The 26,382-nt window shown below is 63.5% G+C and overlaps 1 protein-coding gene and 1 long non-coding RNA gene across 4 annotated transcripts in view; one reads left to right on the top strand and one right to left on the bottom strand.

Moving 5' to 3' along the window:
• Positions 1–901: 901 nt before the first annotated feature.
• The window catches only part of TMEM184B (transmembrane protein 184B), a 41,947-nt gene continuing 16,466 nt past the window's right edge, over positions 902–26,382 (bottom strand). For 2 of the 3 annotated variants that reach the window (XM_045834870.1, XM_045834869.1), the window contains exons 2-10: positions 18,960–19,207; positions 17,282–17,447; positions 11,183–11,273; positions 10,595–10,670; positions 7,760–7,851; positions 6,720–6,889; positions 6,072–6,266; positions 4,196–4,216; positions 902–3,291 (exon numbers count right to left, since the gene is read on the bottom strand). In XM_045834870.1, the coding sequence (XP_045690826.1) occupies positions 3,050–3,291; positions 4,196–4,216; positions 6,072–6,266; positions 6,720–6,889; positions 7,760–7,851; positions 10,595–10,670; positions 11,183–11,273; positions 17,282–17,447; positions 18,960–19,151 (1,245 nt within the window). In that variant the 5' untranslated portion in view covers positions 19,152–19,207 and the 3' untranslated portion in view covers positions 902–3,049. The remainder of the gene's footprint in view (positions 3,292–4,195; positions 4,217–6,071; positions 6,267–6,719; positions 6,890–7,759; positions 7,852–10,594; positions 10,671–11,182; positions 11,274–17,281; positions 17,448–18,959; positions 19,208–26,382) is intronic. The other variant, XM_045834871.1, reaches the window with a different exon arrangement.
• LOC123816117 lies at positions 11,669–13,103 on the top strand. Its single transcript, XR_006785226.1, has 2 exons — positions 11,669–11,891; positions 13,029–13,103. It is a non-coding gene; the product is annotated as an uncharacterized LOC123816117 (long non-coding RNA).

The following is a 26,382-nucleotide window of genomic DNA, read 5'->3' as shown; positions in this document are numbered from 1 at the left end:
CTGACGACTTATTTAGCTTCTTGCAGCCTCCGTTTACCCATGTGTACCACCAGAGAGGTACTCTGAGGGCGCAGGTGTGACCGGCACTGGGGCCTGCAGGGCTGCGGGCCTGAACACACAGTAAAGCTTTGCAAGAACGTGCCCCTGCGGCGAGGGCGGCTGCGAGGCTGGGAATGGGGGTGAAGATGGCGGGGCCGGAGCAGGGCTGGGAGAGGTCGCAGAATGTGACGGTGGGGGAGAGGCCCAACTCCGGGGCGGGGGGCGTGGCCCACAGGCCGTCCTGGCCCTCCCGGCTGGAGCCCACGGTCCTCACCCAATCCTGAGATGCTGAGCTCAGGCCTGCGGAAAAGACCGCGGAAGCGGCAGGAGGCCGAGCCGAGGCTGGGAATTTCCCCCGCCCCCGCTGCATTCCCGAGCGCCTAAGTCAGCGCGGCCAGGCCCACCCCGCCATCCGCCAGGCCCGAGAAGGCGTGCGGAGGTGGCAGAGGTACCTGCCCTAGTGAGTAGGGGCAGCGCCCGCTGCCCAGCAGGCTCCGTCCCAGGACCTGAGGGTCCCACGGTGGAGGGTGGGCTCAGGGAAGCAGGGACAGTTTGGAAAGAGCACCCTAGGAACTCCTCAACTCCCCAAGAGACACCTGCAGCAAGGGGGCTGCCAGTGGGCGGGGAGGGTGGGCGTCAAAGCCACCCTCATGTCATGCCGGCCATGTGGGGAGGGGGCGACACTGTCCGCTGGAGGCCTGGACCCCGATTTTAGTCTCTGACAACATGGATCCCCCCATCACCTACACGTTACATAGCACAAGGGCCGCCGTTCCCTAAAACACCCCCTGCCCACACCGCAAAACCCGCCCCCAACACACCCGCAGGGGCGGGAAGAGGCAGGAAGAAAACCTCACCCACAGGCAGAGCAGATTTCAATACAATCTATATTATCTCATATATATATCCCTCTCTCACTTCGTGCGCTCACTTCTGTCACGCACTGAAAATGTCACGGAGACCAAAATAGAGCGGCTTTCCGGGGGGGCTCGTGGCAGTCGTAAGCAATACAAAACTAGGGGCTCTGTCTCTCATACGTCATACAGTTAATTGTTCAAGTATTTTGTATGTACAAAGAGCTATTCTATCAGGAAAAAAATTAAAAAAAAAAAAAAGAGTTAGGCTACGAATCCTAGGAGGAAGGGGTGGCGTGGTCAGGCACAAGGCCCCGGCCCCATCTCCCCGGGGGCCGCCGGCACCCTGCCACCGAGCTGGAGGGCAAGCCAGGGCGGGCAGAGGCCGGGGGCAGGGAGTCAGCCGCACACTTTGGCCTGGAAGGGGGATCAGGGAAACCCGATTCTCGGGAGGAAGCATTGGGAGTGGGGACAGACAGAGGGCCTTCTCGGACAACCCGCAGCTCGGTACTGGCTGGCCAAGCCCACCAGACAGGGGCCCAGAGCTGGCCTCCAGCACCTATCCAGCAGGCCACTGTCCCTCCAGGGGGACTGGCGTGGTCACAAGGACCAAGAGCCCGGAAAGATGACTGGGACGGAACCTCCACTCGACCCTCGGCACAGCTCGCTCCAGGAGTGGCTGGAAGGAGAGAGGTGCCACAGGGGCGTTCCGGAGCCACAGTCGGGGCCCTCCTCGCTCAGCCTGTCCCTTCCCCAGGCTGCGGCAGCCCCAGCCCAAACGCCACCTGGGGATGGGACGCCCTGCCTGCACACGCAGGCAACGCCCGCTGAGAGTGAGCCCGGCCTGCACGGGGACTCCGGCCCAGGGAAGCTCCAGGGGCACGGTGCAGAGGTGGGCAAGGGCAGGGGACGGATGGCCTGGGCCACCCCTGAGGCCTGAGGGCGCTTGGCCCAGCACTGCAGGACCTTCTGAGTGCCAGCAGCTGAACAGGGGGGTGTCTGGGACAGACTGAAGGCCCGGGGAGGGGGAGCTTTCATGTGTGACTAAGGCACAGAAGAGATGGTGGGCCAGGGGACCAGGTGAGAAGGACGCCAGGCCCTGTGTGGACCCGGGGCCAGGGCCCTCCGTGGCATGCCCCAGCTCTCCGCCCTCCCCCCTCCAGAACTGTGTCCTCCGGAAGCCGGTCTGAAAGGTAGAGACTCAGACTCTCCCCGTGAAGTGTGAGGGAGGAGCCCCAGCAACAGACCATGCCCCAGCCCAGGTTCTGATCACTCGGCCTGGGAAGGTAGCGGGGAGCCCCCAACCCTGGGAGCGAGCAGGAAGGAAGGGCTCTGTCCAAAAATGCTCTCAAGGAGACAGACCCCAGGGGGCAGTGGGGGCTGCTGCTGGCTGTCCTCAGCAGGCCCGGAGGAAGGGGCATGAGACAGGCAGAGGTGCAGCCACTGAGAGAAGACACCCAGGGGGCTCGGGGACCCCCGACTTGGAGAGGCCACGTCAACAGAAGAGGAGCGCAGAGGCAGCTGAGCACCCTGCCCAGTGGGCCTGTGGCTCTTGGCGTCTGGCTCTGATCCGGGCAGCATGCCTGGCAGGCCTGGGTCAGGAGGGGGGTTCACAGCGCGTGTTCCCTCCTTCTGCCCAGGTGAGGCTAATCTAGCATCAGACAAGGGGCGACAGGGGAGGGGACAGGTGGGGAGAGCTGTATTGCACGGTGTTCGGGGGTGGGGCTGTGAGTCTCGTGAGGAAGGGCAAGGACCTGGGGACAGAGCTGAGAAGACTGTGGCTGCTGGTCCGCAACAGGAGCGTCTGGGTCTGGGGCACAGCTGGTCCCGACACGCTGCCACCGCAGGACAAGCCACAGGGGCATGGAAGTCGCTCGCTCCCAGGATCCTCTGCTCCTCGCCCCGGTCCTGCGGGTTTGGCCTTGTATAAATGTTCCTGAAGGCTCGAGGGTGAGCCTGGGCTGTTCCCTCTGCAGACAGCGACGGGCTGTTCCTCTGGAAGCGATATGTGAGTGTCTCTGGTCCAATAAATTAAAGGGCAATGCCGAAGCTGTGCCAGCTTGCCTCCTGGCCCGGACGTGAGGCTGGAGGGGGCACACCCTGCCCGGGGCCGAGGTACCGATCCTTCCCAGCGGCCGCCACCACTGCCGCCGCGCCTAGAACTCGTCATCAGAGCTGAGCAGCAGAGTCTTCTCGTTGTCGCGGGCGCCGCTGAGGCTGTGGGAGCGCGCCAGGCCGTGGGCGCCGCCGTGCCAGTTGGGCCCGGGCTCCAGCGTGGACTGCTGCGTGTACTGCTGGTAGGCGGGCGAGAAGTTGTGGATGGCGTCCTGCACGATGTCGTGCGGGTTCATGGTCTCCTTGAGGCTGCTGGAGATGCTCTTCATGGGGGCGCAGCGACCTGCGGGGGGGCAGGGGGCGGGGTGAGGGGCCTCGCTGGCAAGAGGCGAGGCGGCTCAGCCCACCCCAAGTCCTGGGGCCACCCCCACTGGGCTGTGTCATCCAACCACCCCCTTCTGGGACAGAGAACAGGGCCCTGCACATGGGACGGGGGGCGCAGGCAAAGAAACAGCCCCTCTGGCTAGGGCACAGAGCCAAGCGCCCCTGAAGAGAGTGCAGGTGAGCGGCCACAGGGGCCGAGTCTGTGCCTGTGGGACGGGGCAGGTGTGGAGGCTGGCGCGATGCAGGCAGTGAGCCCAGAAGGCCCCAGGGAGGCGGGCCCAGGCTCAGTATTGGCTGAAGGCGGGAGTGTTGGGGAAGGGGGCTTGGGGGCCAGGGGTACCCAGGCTCCACGGGTGCCAGCCGCGCCACTGCTCCCGGGGCACTGGACCAGGGACCTGCTCCATCAGGTCAGACGCAGAGGGCTGGAGCAGCAGAGGAGGCCCCTCTCTGGACGGGCAGGAGCCACCTGCCCTGCCGTGCTGGTCTAAACTCCCTCTCTGACGAACCGTCCCGCGGGCCCAGGCCACAGAACTGGGCGGTGAGGGATGAGCCCAACTTGCACCCTGGTCTTCAGACTCAAACTGGCCTGCTCTCTGCGCCCTCTGCCGTGGACCGTGCCGAACGCCCCTGGTTTCCCGGGAACGAGTGCTGTGCCCCGGAAACCAAGCAGGGCGGATTCCGGGACAGCGAAATCTACAGAGGGTGGCCCTGGGCAGGCAGCTGCTCTGGGCTCAGCCACCCAGGGGCATCCGAGGGGAAGCAGACAGGGACACAGAGAAGCAGCCAGGGAGAGAGGCATGCCGGTGTGACAGGGACCAGGACTGGCGTGCAGGACAGACGTGCAGACCGAGAGCAGGACCTACCGTAAGGACCATATGTTGGCACTGCCCGTGGCCAAACCCGGGGCAAAAGCAGGGTAGGCGGGGGAGGGGAGAGAAGCAGGAGAAATAGAGAAGACAAGAGACAGCTGAGTGAACACCACGTGCCCGCCACCGAGGCCAGCACACGCCACTCGCTCGTCCCCCCGCCGCCCCCAGCCCTCGGCCCCACCCACACGCAGGCCGCCCCAGCTCCCTCCCACTGCCTGGGCGGAATATCCACCTAGGAACGACTCCTTCTGTGGCTGGGTGGGGGCACCAGAACGGTGGTCTGAGATCAGCCTCCGGCCCTGAGTCAGGACCCCCAGACCCTCACTCCTCTTCAGGCTGGGCTGGAATTGCTAAGCCTGTGCCCTGTGCTCTACAAGCCTCTGGCCACCTCACAGACAGGAAATCGGGGCTGGGGCGGGGGTTTCTCGTGCAGGCGGCTCGGTGGGCAGAGCCGGCTCTGCACCCACGCCTGGCTGGAGGGCTGCGCGCTGCGGTTAGCAGGCACACGGCTGGCCAGGACCAGCACAGAGGGCAAGGATGAGCAGCGGCTCTCCCTGGCTGGGTGGGGGGTCCCCGCCAGAGCGGACCACTGGGGGCGTGAAGACAGCCCAGGCGCCCGCTGAGCGCCGTGGCAGGGCCACCACGCACAGAAATGGTTCCTTAAACCCTTTTAAACCTTCACAGGCTCCAGGCTCAAGGCTGGCTTTCCCAAGGGCACAGGGTCTGCCGGGACCAGGGACAGTGTTCCTCAGATCCTTCCAACTGGGGCCCTGGCGGGGACCAGGCGCAACGCCAGCCAGCAGCGGTGAGCCGCGGCCAGCAGTGCCTGGCCCTGAGTAGGTATGCGGTGAGACACGGAAAAAGTGCCCCGGCCCCAGCCAGCAAGCGCGTTGGGTAAAAACAGTTGGACGTGCGAGTCGGGAGGCCTGAGGTACAGTTCACGCCTCTGGCAGCCACTCAGGCATTTTGAGGCCTCCTCCCAACCAGGGAAAGGACTGGGAGGTCAGGGGGTGGGGGTGGGGGTTGAGGAGCCCAGCCACAGGCCAGCCAGTGCCTCTCTACTCCTCTCTGTACCCAGCTCCTGGGGCCTGTGGTGGGCGTGGGGGGGGGGGGGGCGGCCTGGGGCAGTGGGCTTCCTGCCTCCAGCCGCACAGGAAGGGAGCTACAGCGGTGGCCGAGTTCCAGCGTAGAAGTGTTAGACCAAGATGCTCCCCCAGGCCCTCCCACCTCCTCCCACCAAGCCAGGTGTTGCTAGGCCCCTCTTCCTGCCCCCCAGGACTGTCCTCCCCACCCAGCAGCGGCCAGAGGGAGCCCCGCCCCCAGCTCTGGAACCACGCCCTGCGAGGCCCCGGCCCAGCCCAGTCACTGCAGAATCTCCGCGGTGAGGCCAGACTCGGGCTCTTGAGGCTCTCCAGGGCGCTCTAATGTACAATCACGGTTTCCAACCTCTGCGCTAACAAAGACGAAGAGCAACAGGTGTAAGAGGAAAAAATACATAAAGATGTAAAAAGCCCTTCAAAGCTATTACCACCTGAGTCTGTTTCTGAGAAGTCATCACGTTAAAGGGGAAAAAAAAAAGGACCTTCGAGACAGGATTACAGGATAAAGCCGATAACTGAGGTCAACCCCGGGAACCCTTAGGAACGCGTCCACTCCACCTTCTCTGCCCTGACCTTCCCAAGGGGGTCTCCGAACTCCAGACCTGCCGCCAAAGGGGGGACCTGGCCTCCAGGCCACACCTACACATAGCCCGGGGGTTCCTGACCGCCCCCGCCCCCGTGCCTGCAGGACACTGGGGGCAGGCAGGGCCCTGGGCAGGGCTGGGCGCGCCCCTCCCGCTGGGGGTCACCACCGGGACCGGGGCCCGTACCTTGTGCGTCCAGCCTCTTGTCGGCATAGACCTTGTAGGTAAAGGCATGGCGCAGGGCCAGGGCCGCGAAGAACATCTCCACGCAGATGATGAAGTCCTGGTAGCCGGCGGCCACGGTGCCCTCGCCCACGGACACTCGGGCTGAGTGGATCTTGGGGATGGCCCCGCACTTCTCCAGGATGGCCAGGAGCATGCCTGGGAGGGGTGGGGGGGGGCGGCTGTCTGGCCCAGGCTGGACCCCCTGCCCAGTCCCCCACCCCAGCCAAACGCCAGGGTGGGTGGGAGAAGAGCAGGGCCCACAGCTGTTCCTGCAGGGGGGGCTGCCGGCAAAGCCGAGGCCACGGAGCGACCCCACGTGCCCAGCTCCTTTCCGGCCACCAACATTGAGATGGCACCGACTATGCGGGTTCCTCTTGGTGCCCCCCTCCGTGAAGCAGCCCCACCGAAGCTCCCATCAAGGCCCCTGGGGACTCAGACTCCTCATCCAGTGGGTGCCTGGTGGACGGAGCTCCGGGGGGGCGTGGGGGACCAGCCAAGGACAGCCCCAGGGGCCCCAGGGGCACCGGGCACGGCAAGCAGGAGGAGGGGGACGAGGTTCAGGGGACAGTGTGCCACATGCGGCCCCACGGGGGCTGGGGAGGGGCTCACCTTGCCAGAAGGAGAGGAAGATGACGGACTTGACCATGAAGAACTTGAGGACGGGGCTGTAGGGGCTGAGCAGCTCCCGCGTGGCAAAGTAGAAGAGGAAGAGGGCGTAGAGGGCCAGGCTGACGGAGACGTTGTAGATGATGGTCACGTACAGGTAGCCGCTGGCGACGCTGCGGGAACAGGGAGCGTCCTGGCTCAGACAGGCCCTTCTGCAGGGCAAGGGGCCTCCCCCGTCCTGCGTCCCACCCCGATGCCAACTCCTATGGCTCTCAGCAGTGCTGCCCGGGCCACAGAGAGGTAGGTGACCGCAGCAGGCACACCGTGACAGGGGCGCAGGGGGTGCGCCCGCAGTCTGGGGCGGGCCCGCCGCCTCTGCTTCCCTCACGGGCGCGTCTGAGCCGCCTGCCTGCAGCTTCCGGTGCCCCCCTCCTGGGGGAGGACGCTGGCCTGACGGCCAGTGTGGCCGGGGCGGGCGCTCAGCCTGACGGTCAGATGACAGGTGTCAGCGGGCCTGAGGGATCGGCTTGCTCCCTCCACCTGAGCCCAGTCACGCCCCGCTGGGCCTGGGTGTGCTCGCCCGCCCCGGTGGGCTGCTGCGTACGGTTTGCGTGGCAACCTCCCAGAGCGTTTGTGGACCGTTTACGCAGGAGAGGCTTGCTGCCCGGGGACTCGAGAGTGGCCTCTGGGGGCTCTGACCCTCTCGTTCCCTGAGTGGAGGACCAGCGGCCGCTGTCCCTTCTGAGCCCGCCCCCAGGGCCCCAGGCTGCGGCCTGTGCGTGAAAGTGACAGACACTGAGGGGCTGATCACTCCTGTGCTGGAGGCCGGGTCTAGTGCCGCCACCGGGCTTGGGCCTCGAGGCTCAGGGGCGCCAGGAGGCGTGAGGAGGGCTCGGGCCGCCTTGGCCCCGCCCACAGGGAGGCTCCGCGGGTGCGTGTGCAGCCGGCCCGCTGCCCCACTCACTCCCCCAGCCGGGGCGGCAGCCTCCGGCCGACCCTGACCCCAGCACCCTCCCCACTCTCCCCTGGGGCCCGCTGCTTACTCAAAGTCGCCGTCCCGGTACTTGCCGAAGGCCTGCAGGACCACGGTGCTGACGGCCATGAGCGGCTTCACCACGCAGAACTGCAGGGTGGCCTGTGGGGGGAGGGGCGGGGGCCGAGAGTCACGGTGCGGACAGACACCGAGTGGCTGACACCTCCTCTGGCAGGAGGCCTGCGCTGGATGCCAGGGGGTGAGGGAGGCCCAGGGTCCTCTCCCGAGGGGACAGCCATCGGGAGGGGCAAGCAGAATCGGTGAGACAGTGATAGTGGGACTCAGCCGCCCCAGGAGGCAAGGACACGAAGGGAGGCTGGGTGGTGGAAGGAGGAGGGATAGAGGAGCGGGAGGCAGGAGATGCCACCAGGGAAGGGATGGGAGGAATGAGACACCGACAAGGGGACAGGGAGGAAGAGCAGCTCCCACGGAGGCTCACAGGCCGAGAATGGACACGGCCAGCTTCTGTGCTGGTGACGGGCGGCAGCGCTGAGGTGGCCGGGGGAGACAGGGCCCTGTGCGGGGACTGGCCACACGGGCGGCGGGGACGGGTGAGGAGGCCCCTGGTCCTCCTGGTCCACCCCAGCCTGGCCGCCTGCCCACGGCTCTGGGTCCGGGTCCAGGGTTGCTGTCGAGCTGGGGTCCTACTGAGGGTGGAGGTGGCATGCGGGAGCACGAGACAGGAAGCAGCCCACGGCAAAGGTCTCGAGCTCAGACACCTGAGTCCGACTCCTGGCCTCACCAGCTGCCAGCTACAGAAGCTTGAGCGAGCGGCCACTTAGCCTCTGGCAGACGGACGTGACCAGGACCCTCACGACAGGGTCGCTGTGCGGGGACTGGAGCGAGAGACAGCAGTGCCCTGAGGTCCCCCACCTCTGCGCACTCGGAGGCCTCGGCCGGCCTGCTCGGCCCCCGGGGGGGTTCCTCCCGCAGCCTCCACAGCTCCTGCAGAGGCCCAGGACACCGGGTCTCTTGAAACCAAGGAAGTCCAAGCGACAGGGCCCCTTCTGTGGAGGTGGGAGCAGTGGAAAAGGGGTGCACTAGTGTGGCTCCAAACAAGGCAAGGGGACCCCGGGCAGAGAGCACGGCCAGCTGACCCCAGGGTTCCGGGAGCTGGAGCGAGGCGTGCAGGGGAGCCCCGGCAGTGTGAGCCGTGGCGTCGCTGCCAGGAGAGGCGTGTGATGGGGCCAGAGGTGCAGCGCCGCTGTCAGCACACCCCACGTGTCTCCCCGGGCCCCACCACCCCGCCATGGGAGGCGGGGCCAGCGCCTGCAGGGGAAGAGGGAGCAGCAGCCCCCCACGCTGCGTGCTCAAGTTGGCCCTGGGAGCCCGGCCACAGGCCAGTGCTGTCTGGGGTCGGCTCACGTCATGCTGACCACAGCCCCGTGACGTAAGTACTGTCGTCACCCGGCGACAGATGAGGGCGCTGAGCAATAGCAAAGCTGAAGTGGCAGAGCGACGGGAGCCTCAGATACCGGGCAAAGGCCCCAGTTCTGTGCCCTGGGATAAAGCTGCGGCCGCTCCTCTCCCGACCACGCAGAGGGGAGGCTTCCTGCGCCCTCTTCCCTGCCCCCACCTCCCCGTGCCACCTCCAGGAACAACAGGGGGACACGCGAGCCTGCAGGGCTGGGGTGACTGGTAACGGGGCAACCGAAGCGAGTGCTCGCAGGATCACACTCTGTACACAACGTAACCACCACCGAAGAAGGCAGCCGTGAGTCACAGGGGCCCTGGGCGGCCACAGCCTTCGGTAAACAATGGCTGGAAAGGCCCCACCCTGGGCTCGGGGTGGTTTTAACTCTTCCCCTGCAGGTCCAGTGGGCAGAGCCTGCGTTTGCGAACACCCTCAGGAAGGAAGGCCTGGAAGCAGACTGGAGGCCTGGGAAGCCCAGGCAGGCGCCCTGCGGGTGTGGCTGCACCCCAGGCCGTGGCCCTACCCGGAGTGAGGGGAAAAGCCGGCCCTCTGGTGGGTCACAAGGATTGGCTGTGGGTTTCACCATTTCCCCTCCTGATTGCTCTCGGAGATGCCTGAGGGGCTGGAAGGGCCCGGGGAGCCCCAGAGGAGACTGAGTCAAGGTCAGGTCAGCTGGGCATGACACGTGACTCTCCCTTCCCAAACAGGAGGCGGTGGGCGCTGTGCCAGCACAGTTCGCACGCTCAGTATCCACCCCCAGGCCTGTTCTTTAAACCATCCCTTGAGATAAGGATCATCACGCCCATTTTACAGAAGGAACTAAGGCTCAGAAGTCAGTCAGAGGAGAAGCTGGAACGCACACTCCAACGGTCAGACACCCAGGCCCGTGCCCTCGGCCGCGAGGCCACACTGCCATCGCCCGGGCTGCGCCAGACCACGGGAAAGCAGTGGAGAACGCCAGAAACTGCTGGGCTGCCAGCTGGGAAATGGGGCCGAGACCAGAGCCTGCCCGGGCGTGTCTGGGCATCTACCCTTAACACAGAAACCCTCCTTCTCCCCAGCCCCCACTGTGAGACGTTTCTAACCGAGATTCCAGAACCCCCACGCACTTCCTCCGACTCACACACACACTGAGACTTGGGCAAACGGAGCGAGAGTCTGGGACCACTTCTTGCCTAGGACGCTTGTCACTGCCTCTCTGAGCACGCCTTGTGCAGGGGCGCCCCAACCATTGGGGGGCCTCACAGGACATAGGGATTCCACAGGCGGCGCCCAGGGCAGCCTGCAGCAGGGTCCTCAGGCCCTACGCCTGCCTCTGCCACTCTGCCAACCAGGGACAGCACAGCCCACAGCTGCCACTCCAGGCACAGCCCTAGGCTCCTGGTCCCTGGCCCGCAACTCCTGACCCAGGCAGCTGCCGGGGACACAGACCTGCTTGCAGAACCGCAGGAATCCGATGGAGTAAGTCTTTCCCCAGAGGCAGCACGTGCCGTACACACAGCTGGACCTGGAAGAGACGAGCAGAGAGGGGACGGTGCGCAGAGAGCCAGGAGCAGGGGGAGGTGGGGCTGGGGGCGCCCTCCCTCACAGCCAGACAAGCCACAGCAGAGCAGGGTGGGGTGGGGATGGGGCGCAGGGCCCAGGCAGACTTGGAGCCCAAGGCCAAGTGCAGGGAGACACTGGGGAGCACCGCGTGCAGCTGCGGTGAGACGCGAGGGAGCGGGGTGGATGGGCTTTGGGGTAACACACCAACTTCACAGGCACTGAGTGTGAACAGTGCAGGAGGGAGGAAGAAACGGGAGAAGAAAGGAAGAGAGAGGGGGAGACAGAGCCAGGGAGGCCCTCCCAAGAGCCCCAGGGAGTGGCCTTGCGCAGGAAGTCCGAGAGAGGCACAACAGGTCAAGGCCACAGGCAGAGAGGGTCTGTGCGCCCAGCTGCCGCCGGAACAGCTCGGAGAATGTCAGGCCCAGGACGTGGGGTGGGGTCGGGGGCCTCCTGGGGGGGGGGCTTCGTACTCACTCAATGGGCTTCCCTCTGATCTCTGACATGATGGAGCTCTCCCCGCCGAGGTACTCGTAACACAGGCTCAGGAAATTGTAGATGACCAGGGCTGTGAAGAGAGAGTCCACAGTGAACCAGTCACATCAACGGGGTGGGCAAGCAGATGGCGGAATTCTGAACAGCAACGAAAGTGAAAGAACCCGTCACGGGCCGCAACGGGGAGCCCCCCCGGGGACGGAGACCCCACACCGCAAAGGCGCTGTCTGGGATGAAAACCAGGCGCACGCACGCGCACTACAGCTCGCTCTGTGAAGCAAAGCAAGGGAGGGGTGGCCACAGACTCAGGACCTCGGACCGGAGTGGGGTGCGGGCCGGGCACAGTGGGGACCTAGGGGAGCTGCGGCGGGCCAGCTCTGGGGTTCAACTAGGTATCGGCCTTGTCATTTATTCGCCTTATGCACTTTTCCGTTTGTGTAACACATCACAGTTTCACAACAGAACAACAACAAAACATTCTCCAGCGGGATCTCGGGAGACGTCTAACCAAGCACACAAGACAGCAGCACCTCAACCCGCCCAACAGCCACCTTCGCCTGCACGGAGCATCTGGGCACGGCGCACAAACGTCTCGAGAAGCTGGGTCAGCTCTTTCCGAATCAGGATGCAGCTGGACATCCCCACCAAGACACAAAATTTGCAACGGCGACCGCCAGCAGAGAAGTGTGTTGTAAGTGCTATGTTATAAATATAGCAGCGCGCTGTAACGTCTCCTGGCCAGAGGATTTCTGCTGGGTCAGCAGAGTGCCGGCGATGGCCTGCAGGGTGCGGAAGTAGGGGTGTGTGTGCGCGCAGGGGCGTGGAAGGAGAGCCAGTGCAGGGAAGGAGTAAGAGGAGTGTGGCAGACGACACTGCGAAGGAAGGGTGCAGGAGGGTCTGTAAATGGGGACAGAAAGAGCACCTACCTTCACAGGGGCCGTGAGGCTGAAGTGAGCACGCAAGGTGCTGGGGACAGCTGTGGGCCCCCGGCAGGGCTCCCCGAGTGTGGCCTGCCCCAGCCCGCCCTGTCACCTGCCTGCCTTCCTCAGGGGCCAGAGCCCCTGGATGGGGCTGAGGACGGGGCACGCTGCCTGCCTGGCGCGGAAGCAGCCCAGAGGCCTGGTGACAACAGCCCCCGCCCCCCACGGAGCCCCAGGTTGCTCACCACCGACAAGTCCTGTGGGGCGTGGGGAGCGGGCACCAAACCAAGCATGATGTCAGCCTGCTGATGACCCCCGTCCAAAACCACCCGTGGCCGAGCAGAACAGACGAGTCCATTGCAGGCTGGGCCCAGTCACACTGTGGTCTGCGGCATTTTCCAGAGACAGCCCCACCCCCCACACTGGCACTCCTCCTCGGACAGCAGGGGCTGTGTTCCCGCCCTCACATGTGGCGGGACCAGGGTGATGACAGCGGAAGTCACACTGGGTGACATCTGACGCTGGGGTTAGAAAAGACCTCTTTCCTCCGGTTCCTTTTTTTTTTTTTAATTGAATCTTTATTGTATTTTTCCATTACCATTTAGTCCCCTTAGCCCCCCTGCCCCCCACAGTCCCCACCCTGCTGTCCATGTCCACGAGTCCTTTTTCCTTTTTGCTCAGTCCCTCCACCCCTAACCCTCCCCACCCCCAACGGCTGGCATCTGCTCTCCAGCGATGAGCGTGTCTGTTTCGCTTGTCAGTTTAGTTTGCTATTAGATTCCACATAAGAGGGAGATTATACAGGACTTGTCTTTCTCCGACGGGCTTACTTCACTTAGCATAATGCTCTCCAGGTCCATCCATGCTGTCAAAAAAGGAAAATTTTCTTCTTTTTTATGGCCGAGAAGAATCCCACTGTGTGAAGGTCCCACAGCCGTTCTATCCACTCATCCGCTGAGGGACACGTGGGCTTTCCTCCGGTCCTTGCTCCTGAGACGCCAGCCCTTGGGCCCCGCCCCCAGGCGAGGAGCCCACTCGAGAGGCTCGTGGCAGAGGGGGCGAGGCCCCCAGGAGACCCACCTCCAACTGCCAGACACACACACGCGTGAATCAGACCTCAGATGATTCCTCTTGAGCCTGCGTCTTCTCCCGCGGAGACCCAGACACCACAGGGCAAGGCCGAACTATGCCCACCGGGCCCTGTCCACGCCCTGACCTGCACCATCCATGAACAAGTAAGCGAACAGCTGTTCCACGCCAGTCTCTGTGGGGTCATCCCTTACACAGCCACAGTGGGCGGAACAGACACAGAACCACTTCTGGAGTTTCAGGGACATTCCATGATCTCTCATGTGTCCCCGAGGTCACGCATTCTGGTCCCTCTGCTAACTCCCAGAGGCAGGCCCAGCGGCGATGCCGCCTCCTTCTTGGTGGCCTTCTCCGCCCTGTTGCCACGCTCACTTCCCACACGGCGATCTCTCTGCTCATCGACTAGACCCTCCCGGGGCAAGGCTCAGCGTGAAGCAGCAGGAAAGCCATGAGCCCGGGGCTCAAGCTGCCTGGGTGGGATCTTGGTTCTGCCACTCAGGAGCCGTGTGGCCTCAAGCAAGTTTCTCCAGTGCTCTGTGCCGCGGTGTCCTCGTCTACAGGCCAAGGATCACAGGAGCTCCTTCCTCGTGAAGAAGCTGTGGGGACGGCCTGGGGGCAAGGGGGTGCCTTAGACAAGCCTGAGCTCACAGCCAGTGGTCCACAGGGTGCTGTCACCCGCTGCTCTCCCGAGACTGCAGGCTCCTCGCCGGCAGAAACTGAGGCCCACCCCCAACCACCACCAGAGGCCCTGGCACTCACACACAACAGACGCACTGGGGAGCTGAAGGAGGACAGCTGGGGGGTGGGGAGCATGTGGCTGCAGGCAGGCACCTAAACCAGAAACCTCCCACAGCAGAAGTCACTGCTGAATGCGACACAAAATGGAACGACCGAGAAACAACGGTATGAGCACATTTTCAGGTTATTCCAGGGGCAGGAGAGTTGGAAGAGTTGGAAGTGCAGTGGACTTGGGAGTGGGGAGGAGCTGGGGCAGCCTGTTTCCATCACGTGCAGTTAAGACTTCAGTAAAAGTAAATTGTAGCCCCAGCAGCTGTGGCTCAGTGGATTGAGCGCGGCCTGCGAACCAAAGATCACCAGTTCGATTCCCAGTCTGGCACATGCCTGGGTTGAGGGCCAGGTCCCCAGTCACACATTGATATTTCTTTCCTCTTCCCCTCTTTCTAAAAATGAATAAAATCTTTAAAAATAATTACAATGACGATGATGATAAAGATAAAATGTTAGTCGATTTAATTTTGTTAAAAAGGAGAGTGGCCCTGGCTGGCGTGGCTCAGTGGGATGAGCGTCACCCAAGAAGGAAGGTCACCAGTTCGATTCCCAGTCAGGGCACGTGCTCGGGTTGCGGGTTCGATCCCCGGCTGGGCCGCGTGTGAGGGACAACTGACAGATGTTTCTCTCTCACATGGACGTTCTCCCCCTCTCTTTCTCCCTCCCTTCCCCCTTCTCCAAACAGTAAGTAAACAGAGTCTAAAAAGGAAAGAGAGAAAAGCAAAGCAAACGTCCGCCTGACAGCCAGCAGGGAGCCCGTCTCGTCCGGGGGAGGAGTTCTGTGGCCCAGCCCATCCCCTCCTGCCTTCTCGGGTCTCCGGAGACTGGGAGGAAGGGTGGGACCAGTGGGGGCTCCTTCTAAACTTTAAGGGCCACCCCATCATCACCTAGCCCGCAGGGGCAGTCCCCGTGGGCAGCTGCAGCACTCGTAGGCACACAGCAGAGCTGCGGAGCAGGGCAAGGCGGGGCCAAGCCCACCAACCCAGGCACCACACGCTGGTGAACTCGGGCAGCCTGGACTGCAGGGCAGCTGCTGCCCTGTTTGCAAACTCCCTGGGAGGGGCCGTGGCGACACCAGCGTTGCTAGGCGATGCAGACTTCCCGGGAAGACCGTTGTGTGTTTACCCGGCTGGGAGGAAGGTCTGCACAGGCAGGGCCTGAACAAAGAAGCCTGTGGAGTGGGGGGAGCCACCCCATCTGCCACCACCTCTGGGGCACGGAGTGAGGGTGACGCGGAAGCTCCCTGGCTGTGCCCCCGCTTCTGCCCTGCACCCCAGTCTTCAGGGCCTGCCCCCTGAGCACACAGGAGAGGCCCCCTCGGCAGGGGACAGCTGAAGGAACCCAAAGGAGTTCTGAACTCCTGAACTGAAGGAGAGGCCATCTACTCCTGGGCACCCGCGCGAGGCTGGCAGCTGGGCGGAAAAGGATTCTTGGCCCCACCTGCTCCAACCCCAGCCGTTGTGGCTCCCCAGGTACCCAGCGGTTTCCCTGGAGACTCTGCTGCTTCCAGGAACAGCAGGCCCTGGAGCCCCACCTGGCCTGAGCCTTCACACCTGGCCGAGCTGGGCAGGGACGCCAGCCAGGAGGTGTAACGAGGCCCCGTGTGGGTGAACACAAGGCACCTAGCAGGTGTTCCAGAAAGTCCCTCATTCGTTCAAAAAAAAGAGCGAGCACCTATCGCGTGCCCGGCTCACAGCGCTGACGGCCCACTCAGGAAGGCGAGAACAGAGCAGGCACACACGGGGCTGCACACTGCGTAAGGCCATGTGGACGCGGGCAGGGTGCTGGGCGGGGGAAGGCCTCTCTGAGGGGACACCGGGGTCAAGGCGGAGGAGGAGGCCGGAGAAGAGCTTTGCAGGCAGTGGGCGAACACCTGAGGTGTCCAGGCCAGAAAGGAGGCCAGGGTGGCCGAAGAGGCACGGTGGGCGCAGTGCGTCAGGGGCCTGCATCTCCCCACCGGGCCCAAAGGCACCCCCTGTGCCTGTGGGTCCTCGGGAACACGCGGGTTCAAAGTGGAGCAGGAACTCCGGCTTCTCAGGGGCGCGCATGCACACGCATGCACACGCATGCACCCCCGTGCTCCTGAAGCCCAGCGCCGAGGACAGAGCCCTGCTGGGTCAGGGGGCAGGTCGTCGGGGTGGGCAGAGCGGCCTGGCCTCCGCACCAGCAGTGCAGGTCCAGGGGACAGGAAACGCAGGACTGCGAGGGCGGGGCGTGCAGCAAAGAGGGGGTCTTGACGCCGAGGGCCCTCCCCGCCAACCCTGCGGGTCTGCCTGGGTGCTGACCAGGGCATCCCTGGCCTATGACCTGTTCTGGGGCCTCGGGCCCCTCCTCTCCCGACTTTACCCGAGTCCACACGGAGACTTTTGTAGCCTGCAGTTCTGACCGCATCGTGTTTTCATGTGTCAACAAGCAGTGGGAAAATGTCTGTCTGCTCCGCAAGGCTGTGTGTCCCGGTCCTGCCTCTGGTGCAGTGCCCCCTCCTCTGGCTCCCCGGACAGCGCCCCCACGCCCGGCTGGGTACACTGGGACTCCTCCCGCCCCTGCGATTTGGGCCGGAATGGATTCTGCTCCTCAGCCTCCCCACAACCGGCACCAGCTCATTCTAAGTCTCAGGTCCCCGCCCTCCCCAGGCCAGGACCACCGGGCCCGATGAGAGCGAGCGCCTGTCCCTGCGGAGACGGCTCGGGTGGCACAGGCTCCTGCGGTGGGGGGAGGCAGGGCGAGGGCTGGCTCTCCTCCGTGCAGCCCAGCCTGCGCCTGCAGCTCAGCCCCAGCGCAGGCGATGCTTCTGCGTCCCACGCAAGCACAGAGGCCCCCAGAAGGCGGTGGGTGAGTCACCTTCCTGGTGGCACAGCAGAGTCCCACCTCCCCAAGAAGCCCTCCGAGTTAAGGCACGTCGGGGGAGGGAGGTGCAGCCCGGCCGGCGCTGTGCCACAGACGGCTGCACAACCCCCGGCCCGTCTGCACCTGGCGCTTCTACCTGCAAACCCGACCACCTGTTCCCCGCCTGCGCCCCCATCTGAGACACCCGGACTGAGGAACGAGGCGTGGCTGGAGGGCCCCTGCTTCCCAGCACCTGTGACGGGGCTTTGGGAGCCGCAGCGCACAGGGCGCCCGCAAGGTGAGGCTCTGGCTGCACCTGTGCCGCCGCCACCTGTGGCCCTGGCCCTGGATGGAGACCCTGAGGCCGTCAAGAGGGGAGGGGGACCCCGGAGGGGGCTCGGGGGGGAGAGTGGCTGGTGGCTCCCGGACGCCCGCCCGCCCGCCCGCGCGCACTCACCCTCGTAGCAGTCCCGCACGGTGCCGAAGTACACGTAGTACTGGTCGTTGGTGAAGAAGAGGAGGCTGAGCCAGGAGTCGAAGGCGTAGATGGGCACGATGAAGAGGACGCGGACGATGTAGCGCTGCTCGTTGGGGCAGCTGTAGCAGCGCAGGTGCATGTAGATCTGGGGACAGAGGGGCCGCGTCAGCGGGGGGCCCGGCGGTCCCAGCAGCGCGCCCCCCACCCCTCTGCACCCCCCCGGGAGGAGCCCCGCCGCGGGGACATCTAGCTCTGCCACTTGCTAGTTCTGCGACCACGTCACTCAGCCCTGAGCCTCGGCCTCCTCCCCGGCACAACAGGACAATGAGACTTCCGGCGTGAGGCCGCCGTGAGCGTCAGCACACGGGGTGCAGAAGTTCGTGGGGTTCGGGCGGTGGTGCCAAGGCCAGCCGCCCAGACACAGAGGCATGACACCACACCCAGCCAAGACCGTCCAAATCAGAGTCAAGGACAGGCCAGGGCATCCAGGTATGACACGCCCCTGGGACCCCCCGAGCACAGCCAGGTCCGTGTGGTGCGAGGAGCGTCCCCACGCCCCACCTGCTGCAACCCCGGTCCCCGGGCCGTGCAGCTGAAACGGGCGTGCGGGTGAGCGCCCACCCCACCTCGTCCCGTAACTACCACATGGTGTGGGGGCGGGGGAGACGGGGCCACTGTGCCGTCCTCGTCCACGTCCTCCTTCCCCCCCGGCGGGGCACGGGGCGGCGCTCCTGCCTCATGGGGCGGGGCAGTCGGGAGAAGGAAATGTGATTTTTAGAAAGCAGGGAAAGTAACAGCGACACACAAATGCCAAGAACGGTTCGAGCCACGAGCCGCGTCCCGGCAGCCCGGGCCGCCCATCCGGTTCTCGTGGCGTCACACCGGGCCCAGCACAGCCCCGGGCTCAGGAGAGAAAGAACAGAACACTCCCCGCCTGCAGCGAGCCGGCCGCCCCGGGAGCAACGGGGCTCTAGAAGGGACGGGCAGCACAGGGCCGCGGGCGAGGAGCTGCCCGGACACCCAAACGGGCGTGGCCTCCCGCCTTTGCTGATAATCTGCCACCCCCTCCTTCCTCGGGCAGCCAGGGCCTGTCTCAGCCCGTGTGCGCCGGCTGCCTCTGGGCCTGGACGGGGTGGACGGGAGACGCGGCTTCCACCCCAGCTCTGCCGCCGACCTGCACGTGCCCGGGCTGGGCCCCTCCCCTTCCCCCTCTCTGGGTCTCAATGTCCTCCTCTGCCCAAGGGTCCTGGGCATCCGCATGCTCACGCACAGTGCCCAGGCTCCCTGCAGCTCGGGCTGGTGGACACGTGCCCGGTTCTGACCCGTGGAAGGTGGGCGAAGTGACAAGTGTCACTTCTGGATAGAGAAGGGAAGCTCCGCGCAGGGCCCGCCTCCCACGCGTCTCCTCCTGGCGGACAGACGGAGGGAGGACGCCGGGAGGCTGCGCGGTGCCGGGGCCACAAAGTGGAACCGAACCTACGCGGGGCTGGGGCGAGGGCAGGGAGTCGACCTCTGCGGGGGAAGCTCCGGAGACCACGGGGTTTGTTCACTGCTGCAGCCTCACCCGCCCCGGCCTAACGAACACCCTGCTGGGCTGGAAACCTCTCGGGACCCTGCTGCGGGCCCTGGGCTCAGGGACTCCAGGAGGGCCGCGTACCTGGTGGCAGGTGATGAGCAGAGCCGTCCAAACAAAGAAGCCGGAGATGGCCTGGGCTGCGGTGGTCATCAGGAACACGGGCTGCTCCATGGCCGTGGGGCTGCCCTCGGGGATCCCGGAGACGCTGGACGAGGCTGCCGCGGTCGTGGGCGATGGCGGGCCCGGGGCCAGGGCGGCCCCCCTCACCGTCATGGTGCCTGGCAGCGGGGGCTCCCTGAGAGAGCCCGGGGAGCAGGCGACGAGCTGGCCTGCAGAGAGGGGGTCACAGCGTTAGCCTCCTCCCCGGGCAAGTGGCAGCGTTGGAAAGAGCCCCCCCCAGGTGTCCACGTCCACCCTCAGAATGCGCCCCGACCCTGCCCATGTGTTGCCCTGGCCCCAGCCACCACACTGGCCCCTGAATTAACAGAACCAGTCTCTGCACTTCTGCCCTGACCCCTGCTGTCCAGTCCCCCCCACAGCAGCTGTGCGAGCTAAGACGCTAGCCAGACCGGCCCCTCCTCTGCTCGAAGCTCCCTGCCGGTCCTACCAGGGCCTGTGAGACTGCCCGACCAGCCCTCCGCGGCTCCGACTGCATCTCCTCTGCTGCAGTTCCCCCCTCTGTCCTCTGGCCGAGCCACATGGGCCTCCTGCTCCCAGCCGCCGTAGGCCCCCACGTGCCCATCTTTGCCCGGCGGCCCAGCACGTCTTAGGGCTCTGCTCTGACCGGCCCGCCACACATGGTGGCGACCCCTCTCCGACCCCGGTGAGCGCTCACACCCCCCCGCTCCCTGGGACAAACAACACGGCCTCAGGCAGCACCTGCTAACCGCGGCTTCCTTTCACCACACACAGCCCCCCCCCAGGACAGGGCTCCGCCCTGCTCACACTGACCCCTGGCCCACAGCAGTGCTGGCCCCCCGCAGGTGTCAGGGAAGACCTGCCCGCCCACTCCAGCCAGACGGCTTTGTCGCCCGGGTCATTTCTAAGAGCTCCCGCCCTTTCTCCCCCATCTCGCCCGGGTCCCCCCAGTGGCTGGCACCACGCCGCACCCCCAGCTGTGCTGCTGTTTTGGGGGCTCTGGGGCCCTCCCAGCGTGGGTGCCTCCACACCGCCCATCTTCCAATCCGGCTCAGGCGTCACCCCACACACGCGTCTGCCCTCCCAAGACTGGCCGCTCTCTTCCTCCTGCTTTGAGCCCCAGCCCCAAACTCAGCACCGAGGCCACTTCCAACGCTGACTTCGCTATCCATCGGTTTGCATTCCTCACTTTGAAAGGAATGCGCGGCACCTCCCAGAGAAGCAAGGAAGGAGCTGAAGAAGTGAACATGCGGGAAGATCCTGGGTGGGAAAGTAACGGCGGGACGGACAGGACAGAGGACCGCGTCCGGGGGCCTACGCCCCGGCGGGCTCTCACATCACCTAGCACTTCCTAGTGGCACCTTCAGGACCTGTGGTAACCAATGAATGATTTTCAGCTAAAAAGTAACCCAGGCCCTGGCTGCTGGGGCTCAGTGGATTGAGCGCCAGCCTGCGAACCGAAGGGGCGCCGGTTCGATTCCCAGTCAGGGCATGGGCCTGGGTTGCTGGCCAGATCTCCAGTAGGGGGCACATGAGAGGCAACCACACATGGATGTGTCTCTCCCTTTCTCCCTCCTCCCTCCCCCTGTCTAGAAAGAAATAAAATCCTTAAAGAAAAACAGGTAACCCGGATGCCGCCCAAGAAGAGCTGTCCCCAGGGTCCTCCTTCCAAGCTCACAAACTGCGTCCACGGCGACGCTGCAGGCTGGAGCCACCGGGAAAGTGCGGGTGGCTCCTGGGAGGGCTGACCACTCCTGAGCTTGGGGACCACGCCCCGAAAGGCTTCCTCTTCGGTGGCGCCACCTGTTGACAGGCTGGCAAACACCACCCCGGGGTCCCCGGAGGATCTCCCTGTGGCCGAGGCCCTGGAAGACCAGCCCTGCTGGAACCACAGCCTCTGGGAACAGCCTGCAGTGCAGCCCGAGGACCCCCGACCGCTGCTGAAATGGACGCACCACGGAGAGCGTGGGCACTGTGCAAACAGCCCTTGCTGGAGTGCACCTGGCCCCAGGGGGCCTCTGATGCCTGACCCAGAAAATAAACAGCCAAACCCCAAAGTCCAGCCGTCTCGGCCTGAAGCCCGGGGGCAGGCCACACGACCTCGCACGACGTCCGAGCCTGAGCTGACACTCTCAGCCAGGACACTTGGACACCCAGGGAGGGCCCGGGCCTTCCTGGGGTGCGCCTGGGCCTACAGCCCGACCCGGCCATGACTCCCCACTGCCTTCCCACGCCCCCCCGCTTTGTGCCCCGCCCTCTCCAGCGTCCCCACCATCCTCTGCCCCCATCCACGCCACGTCCACTCTGGGCTCTACGTTTCACCCGAGGAGAGAGAGCCCTTCACACTTCCACGTTCCTGCAGAAATAAATGAGCTTCAACACACCGACCGAAAGATGCGTCTAGATTAGAAACCAGACGTGGAGGAGAGGCCTATATAAAGAACCCCCAAACAGAGGTGTCTATATAAAGACTGGCAGCAGGCTCCGAAAGAGGCACAGTGACAGGCTCAGAATAGCTCCCGTGCGGACGGACGGCTGCAGAGCTGAAACCGGCACCAGGAATACCTCTCAGCACGGAAGGCTTGGGTCGTAAATCATCGTCCTTGTTTATCATCCGGGACCAAAGGAACAAACAAGGGGGACCAGAAAGGGGGGCAGGGGAAGTACGAAGACCCCTGCATCCCCACGTCCCCAGCAAGGGCGGGGCGTGGCGGGGGGGGGGTCAGAGGCGGCGCCGTTCTGAGGGCAGAGTGGAGAGGCCCCTGGGCTGTCTCCCCAGCGGGGGCGGCTGCCGAGCCCCGGCCCTGCCCACAGGAGGGGACAGCAGCGGGCTCCCAGCCCAGCTTCTTCCTGGGGCCCTGTCCCTCACACTCAAGTGCCTCTCTCTGAACGCCAGAGCGACACGTAACCTTCAGTTCTCTCACTTTCCTCATGTAGGTCACCTGGTGCACAAGAAGAAGCCCACTCAGAAAGCGGGGGGGTGGTGACTGGCCCCCAAACCAGAGCCGGGCTCAGGCTCAGGCCCTGCAGACACGCTGTCTCCCCACCGGTCCACCGGGCCAGGGGGAGCCCTGGAGCAGCGGCCCTCCGCTCCAGAACCCCCACCAGAAGGGGTCACGCCTGCCCCGCCACGGCTCAGAGACAGCCGCCCGGGCAGGGGAGGCCATGCCGCTGGGCGGTTTCCGTGGCCGCCCCACACCTGCCGGGCTGTTGAGCAACACCTTGTGGTTTACAAGTCACTTCCCCAAACATCACCTTGTTTTTCTCACAACAACTTCGAAGTTAAGTAACAATTTCTCCGTCTGAGAGGTGAAAACAATCACATGCAACTTGGTTGTGCGGCCCCCTGGGGCAGCACCAAGTGATCCGAGGGTCTTCATAGTGTCCCCCCGAGTACGTGGAGCAACGTTCTGACTCACGGACGCCTGGCCCTCGGCACCCAGGAGAGGCAGGTGCTGGCGGGTCCCAGCAGGCAGTCGCCCAGAGCTCACCCTGCTCCCTGGACCTGGGCTGGACCCCACAAGTGGTTCACGGTGTGTGTCTGCTGGGGGTGGGGGCATGGGCACTGGGGCCCCATCCTTTCATTCGTGGGGCAGGCAGCTGCCTGGGAACAATCTCCCGCCTGCCCTGGTCTCTCAAGTGAGCGGGACACTGACCCGGCACTGCCCCCCCGACCTTGGGACAATGCGGGCTGGTGCAGCCCCTTCACTTCCCCCCGCCCAGGGAAAGGGGTTCACGGGGAAAGGGCCTCCACGGCTCCTCCTTTTCAAGGCAGCCCATGCACCCCGATGTGGGCAGGTGGCAGAGAATGCAGCTCAGAACCCCAGGTGTGCCGGCAGGTCCCCCTCATTTCCTTAACTGACCAAGTGTTCAACTTCTGCATGGCAGAAAGCCCTGAGGGGGCATGCTGGAATCGCCTTTCCCGCAAACACACCTGTCCGGAGGCCCCTGGACACTGTGCCGGCACTGGAAGACCCAGCCGCCCGGGCCTGGAGGAGCTTGCAGCTCCGGCACACACTCGGATCCACGCGACAGGGGCAACCGGAGGCCCAACCCCGCCGCCCCCCACGAGGGGTGAGCGCCCGGCAGGAAGGGAGCTGGAGGCAGCGTCCACTGCCTCGGCCACCGTGGGGGCAGGGGCAGGGAGGGCAGCAACGTGGCGGGGACTTCGGGGCAGGGTCTTTAACCGGCACAACCGAGCTTCAGCTCTCCAGTCGCCACGCAGGCTCCCTGCCGCCTGCTGGCTCGGGCAGGCGGCTTCCCCGGTCGGAGCCTCGGAGCCTCGGTTGCTTTATCTACGGTGTTTCCGGGTTACTACGCAATTGGCAAGGGAGTAATTCTCCTTCACATAAGTCCCCTTACATAAAAGGAAACAGAGCAATAAAATAGAAGCGACCACCTGACAGCTCCTAGCACAAGCAATGGAGGTCGACCCGGACCACCGACGGACGGTAAAACCGCCGGGTGGGAGGCTGACGGGTGGTTTGCTAAGGGCCGGAGCGGGCCGCACAGGTGAACGCACAGTCAGGATCAGGAGCATGACGAAGGGGCACCGGAAGCCTCCGGCTTCCTCTCTGCCCGCACATGGCACCCCCTAGGAAGGACTCTTTCCCAAAAAGTAAGCTGCGATAGCAACAAGCCTTTGGAACCAGCCACCGGTGCCCAGGCAGCACGGAGGGCGGCGGGGCAGACTCAACGATGCCGCGAGCACGCAGCGGCCAGGTCTAGACCGCAGAGCGGTCAGTCTGCAGGACGAATGACCCGGTTTTCCCAAGAAATTAGTGGCTTATCAACAAAGGTGGTTGAGGGGTTGTTATAGAGAGACTCAAGAGACATAACCAAATGCTATGTGTGGATCTTATGGGTCCTGATGCTAATAAACCAATGATTAAAACGCATCTTAAGCCCTGGCTGGCGTGGCTCAGTGGATTGAGCGTGGGCTGCGAACCAAAGTGTCGCAGGTTCAATCCCAAGTCAGGGCACATGCCTGGGTTGCAGGCCACGGCCCCCAGTGACCGCACATTGATGTTTCTCTCTCTCTCTCTCTCTTTCTCCCTCCCTTCCCTCTCTAAAAATAAATAAATAAAATCTTAAAAAAAAAAAAAAAACCCACACATCTTAAGCCCCAGCTGGTGTGGCTCTGTGGATTGAGTGCCGGCCTGCGAAACAGAAGGTCGCCGGTTCGATCCCAAGTCGGGGCACATGCCTGGGTTGGCAGGCCTGGTTCCCAGTTTGGGGAGCGCGAGAGGCAACCAATCAATGTATCTCTCGCACATTGATGTCTCTTCTCCCTCTCTTTCTCCCTCCCTTCTGATATCTCTAAAAATAAATAAGTACGATCTTTAAAAAAATAAGTAAGAAATGATGACAACACCAAATGCTGGCGAAGGTGCAGAGAAACGACCTCACATACATACACCGCTGCTGGGCATGCAGAGTGGAGGGCCCCTCTGGAAAAGTCTGTGATAAAGAGCAGTTTCTCACACACACACTGACCACCCAACCCAGTAACCACTCTTAGACACTGTATCCCAAGGAGATGAGAAGTCACGCCCACACAAAAACCTGCACACGAACGTGCCCAGTGGCTGCATCTGTAACCCCCAAACCTGGAAGCGACCGAACGTCCTTCAGCGGGGGAACGGTACACACTGGGGCGCCCGGGCCGTGGAGTGCTACTCAGCGAGGAAAAGGAACGACAGTGGACACAGGCGGCAAACCAGACGGAGCTGGGGGCACGCAACCCCGAAGGGCGCCCGCGGCCCGGTCCCCACGACCTCACCTTCTCAAAAGGGCAAGTCTGGAAAGATGGAGAACAGGTGAGTCACTGGCAGGGAGCCCGAGGGCGTGCACAAGGTCAAAGGGCACACGGGAGTCCCCTCCAGGTGGTGAGACTCTGTGTGTCCTGACGGTGGCGCTGTGGCTGCATCAGCCCACAGGGGATCGCCTCACCCAGAACCACACACAGGCCAGGCAGCGAAAGCCGAGGAGGGTCTGCAGTCCCGTGACTAGTGCGGTGCTAGTGCTCGCTCACCAGCCGTGGCGTCGGCCCGCAGCGGCTGCGTCACCGTTTGCAGGAAGAAGGGCATGTGGAACTCTACATGCTGTTTTCGCAACTTCCTGTGAGTCTACAATCTTTCAAAATACGAATGTTTTTTTAAGGTCGTTATCAAGTAGAGAGGCATACTGAACTATTCAAGACTGAAAAATAATATGAAGTCTGGTATTTACTCTTTAAAAAGGAAGAGGGAGCCCTGGCTGGTGTGGCTCAGTGGACTGAGCGCGGGCCTGTGAACCGAAAGGTCACTGTTCCAATTCCCGGTCAGGGAACACGCCTGGGTTGTGGGCCTGGTCCCTTGGTAAGGGGCGCACCAGGGGCAACTGGTGGCTGTATCTCTCCCACATCAATGTTTCTCTCCCTCTTTCCCTTCTCTCTAAAAATAAATAAACAAAATCTTTTTTTGAAAGGGTAGGCACCAGGGAGATAGATGCAACATAATTGCAAATGTTGCCGTTCAATCCCGTGACTGACAGGAAGAAATTCATTATACTATTTGCTCTCTTTGTGCATTTGAAAATGTCCATAATAGAAAGCTTTAGGCAACAGAACAGTAGAATTTCCCACAAAACTTGTAATGAGACGGGCAATAACTCGGGAGATCGTCTGTACCAGAGACTGACTGGTTATCCTGCAGAAAAGTGACAGAAAACACTCGTCAAACCCAGCAAATGAGATCAACTCCTCTGTCTCTGACCAGAAACAGTTTCCAGTTTGCCTGCTTTTTCCACAACCCCTGACTGTCAGAGCCGTGCTTCCCGGCGGTGTCTCCACAACAGTTTCAAGCGTGTTTACGGCGTCATCACGATGAGTGAGACAGGCGCTGCTCTTGGAAGAAACCTAGGCTGGGACTACTCGGAAATGTTTCCACTGTAGCAGGGTTTTGTCACCAAAAACAACAGGGGGCTGTAACTTACAAAAGCTCTCATCTCTGAACTCTTAAAACCTACGGAACACAATTTTCTAATCTGTTTAAAAATTTCCAAAGCATCTGAGTGGGTTTGGGACTCATGTGCTAAGGACTTTAAAATACCTTCCGTGCGGTTTACAAAGACATCTGACCGGCGTCAGGGAGCATGGAAATGTACCAGCCAGACTTCAACAAGCCCTCTGCACGCACAGCGGACCAGCGGACGCGAGGGAAAAAACGAGCAAGCTGACCTGGAGGGAGAGCCAGCGATGCGGTCCCCGATCCCCGGGCGCAGCTGCGCGTCCCGGGACCTCTGTCTCTGAGGGCGGCCGAGTGTCTGACCCGGAGGGATGGACGGCCGGGCCTTCGGCCACGCTCACCGGGCATGAAAGCAGCTT

Source organism: Phyllostomus hastatus, unplaced genomic scaffold, assembly GCF_019186645.2.
Source record: "Phyllostomus hastatus isolate PE091 unplaced genomic scaffold, TTU_PhHast_1.1 phas_contig_198, whole genome shotgun sequence".
In the NCBI taxonomy this organism is placed as follows: domain Eukaryota; kingdom Metazoa; phylum Chordata; class Mammalia; order Chiroptera; family Phyllostomidae; genus Phyllostomus; species Phyllostomus hastatus.
This window is presented reverse-complemented; position numbering and strand designations above follow the sequence as displayed.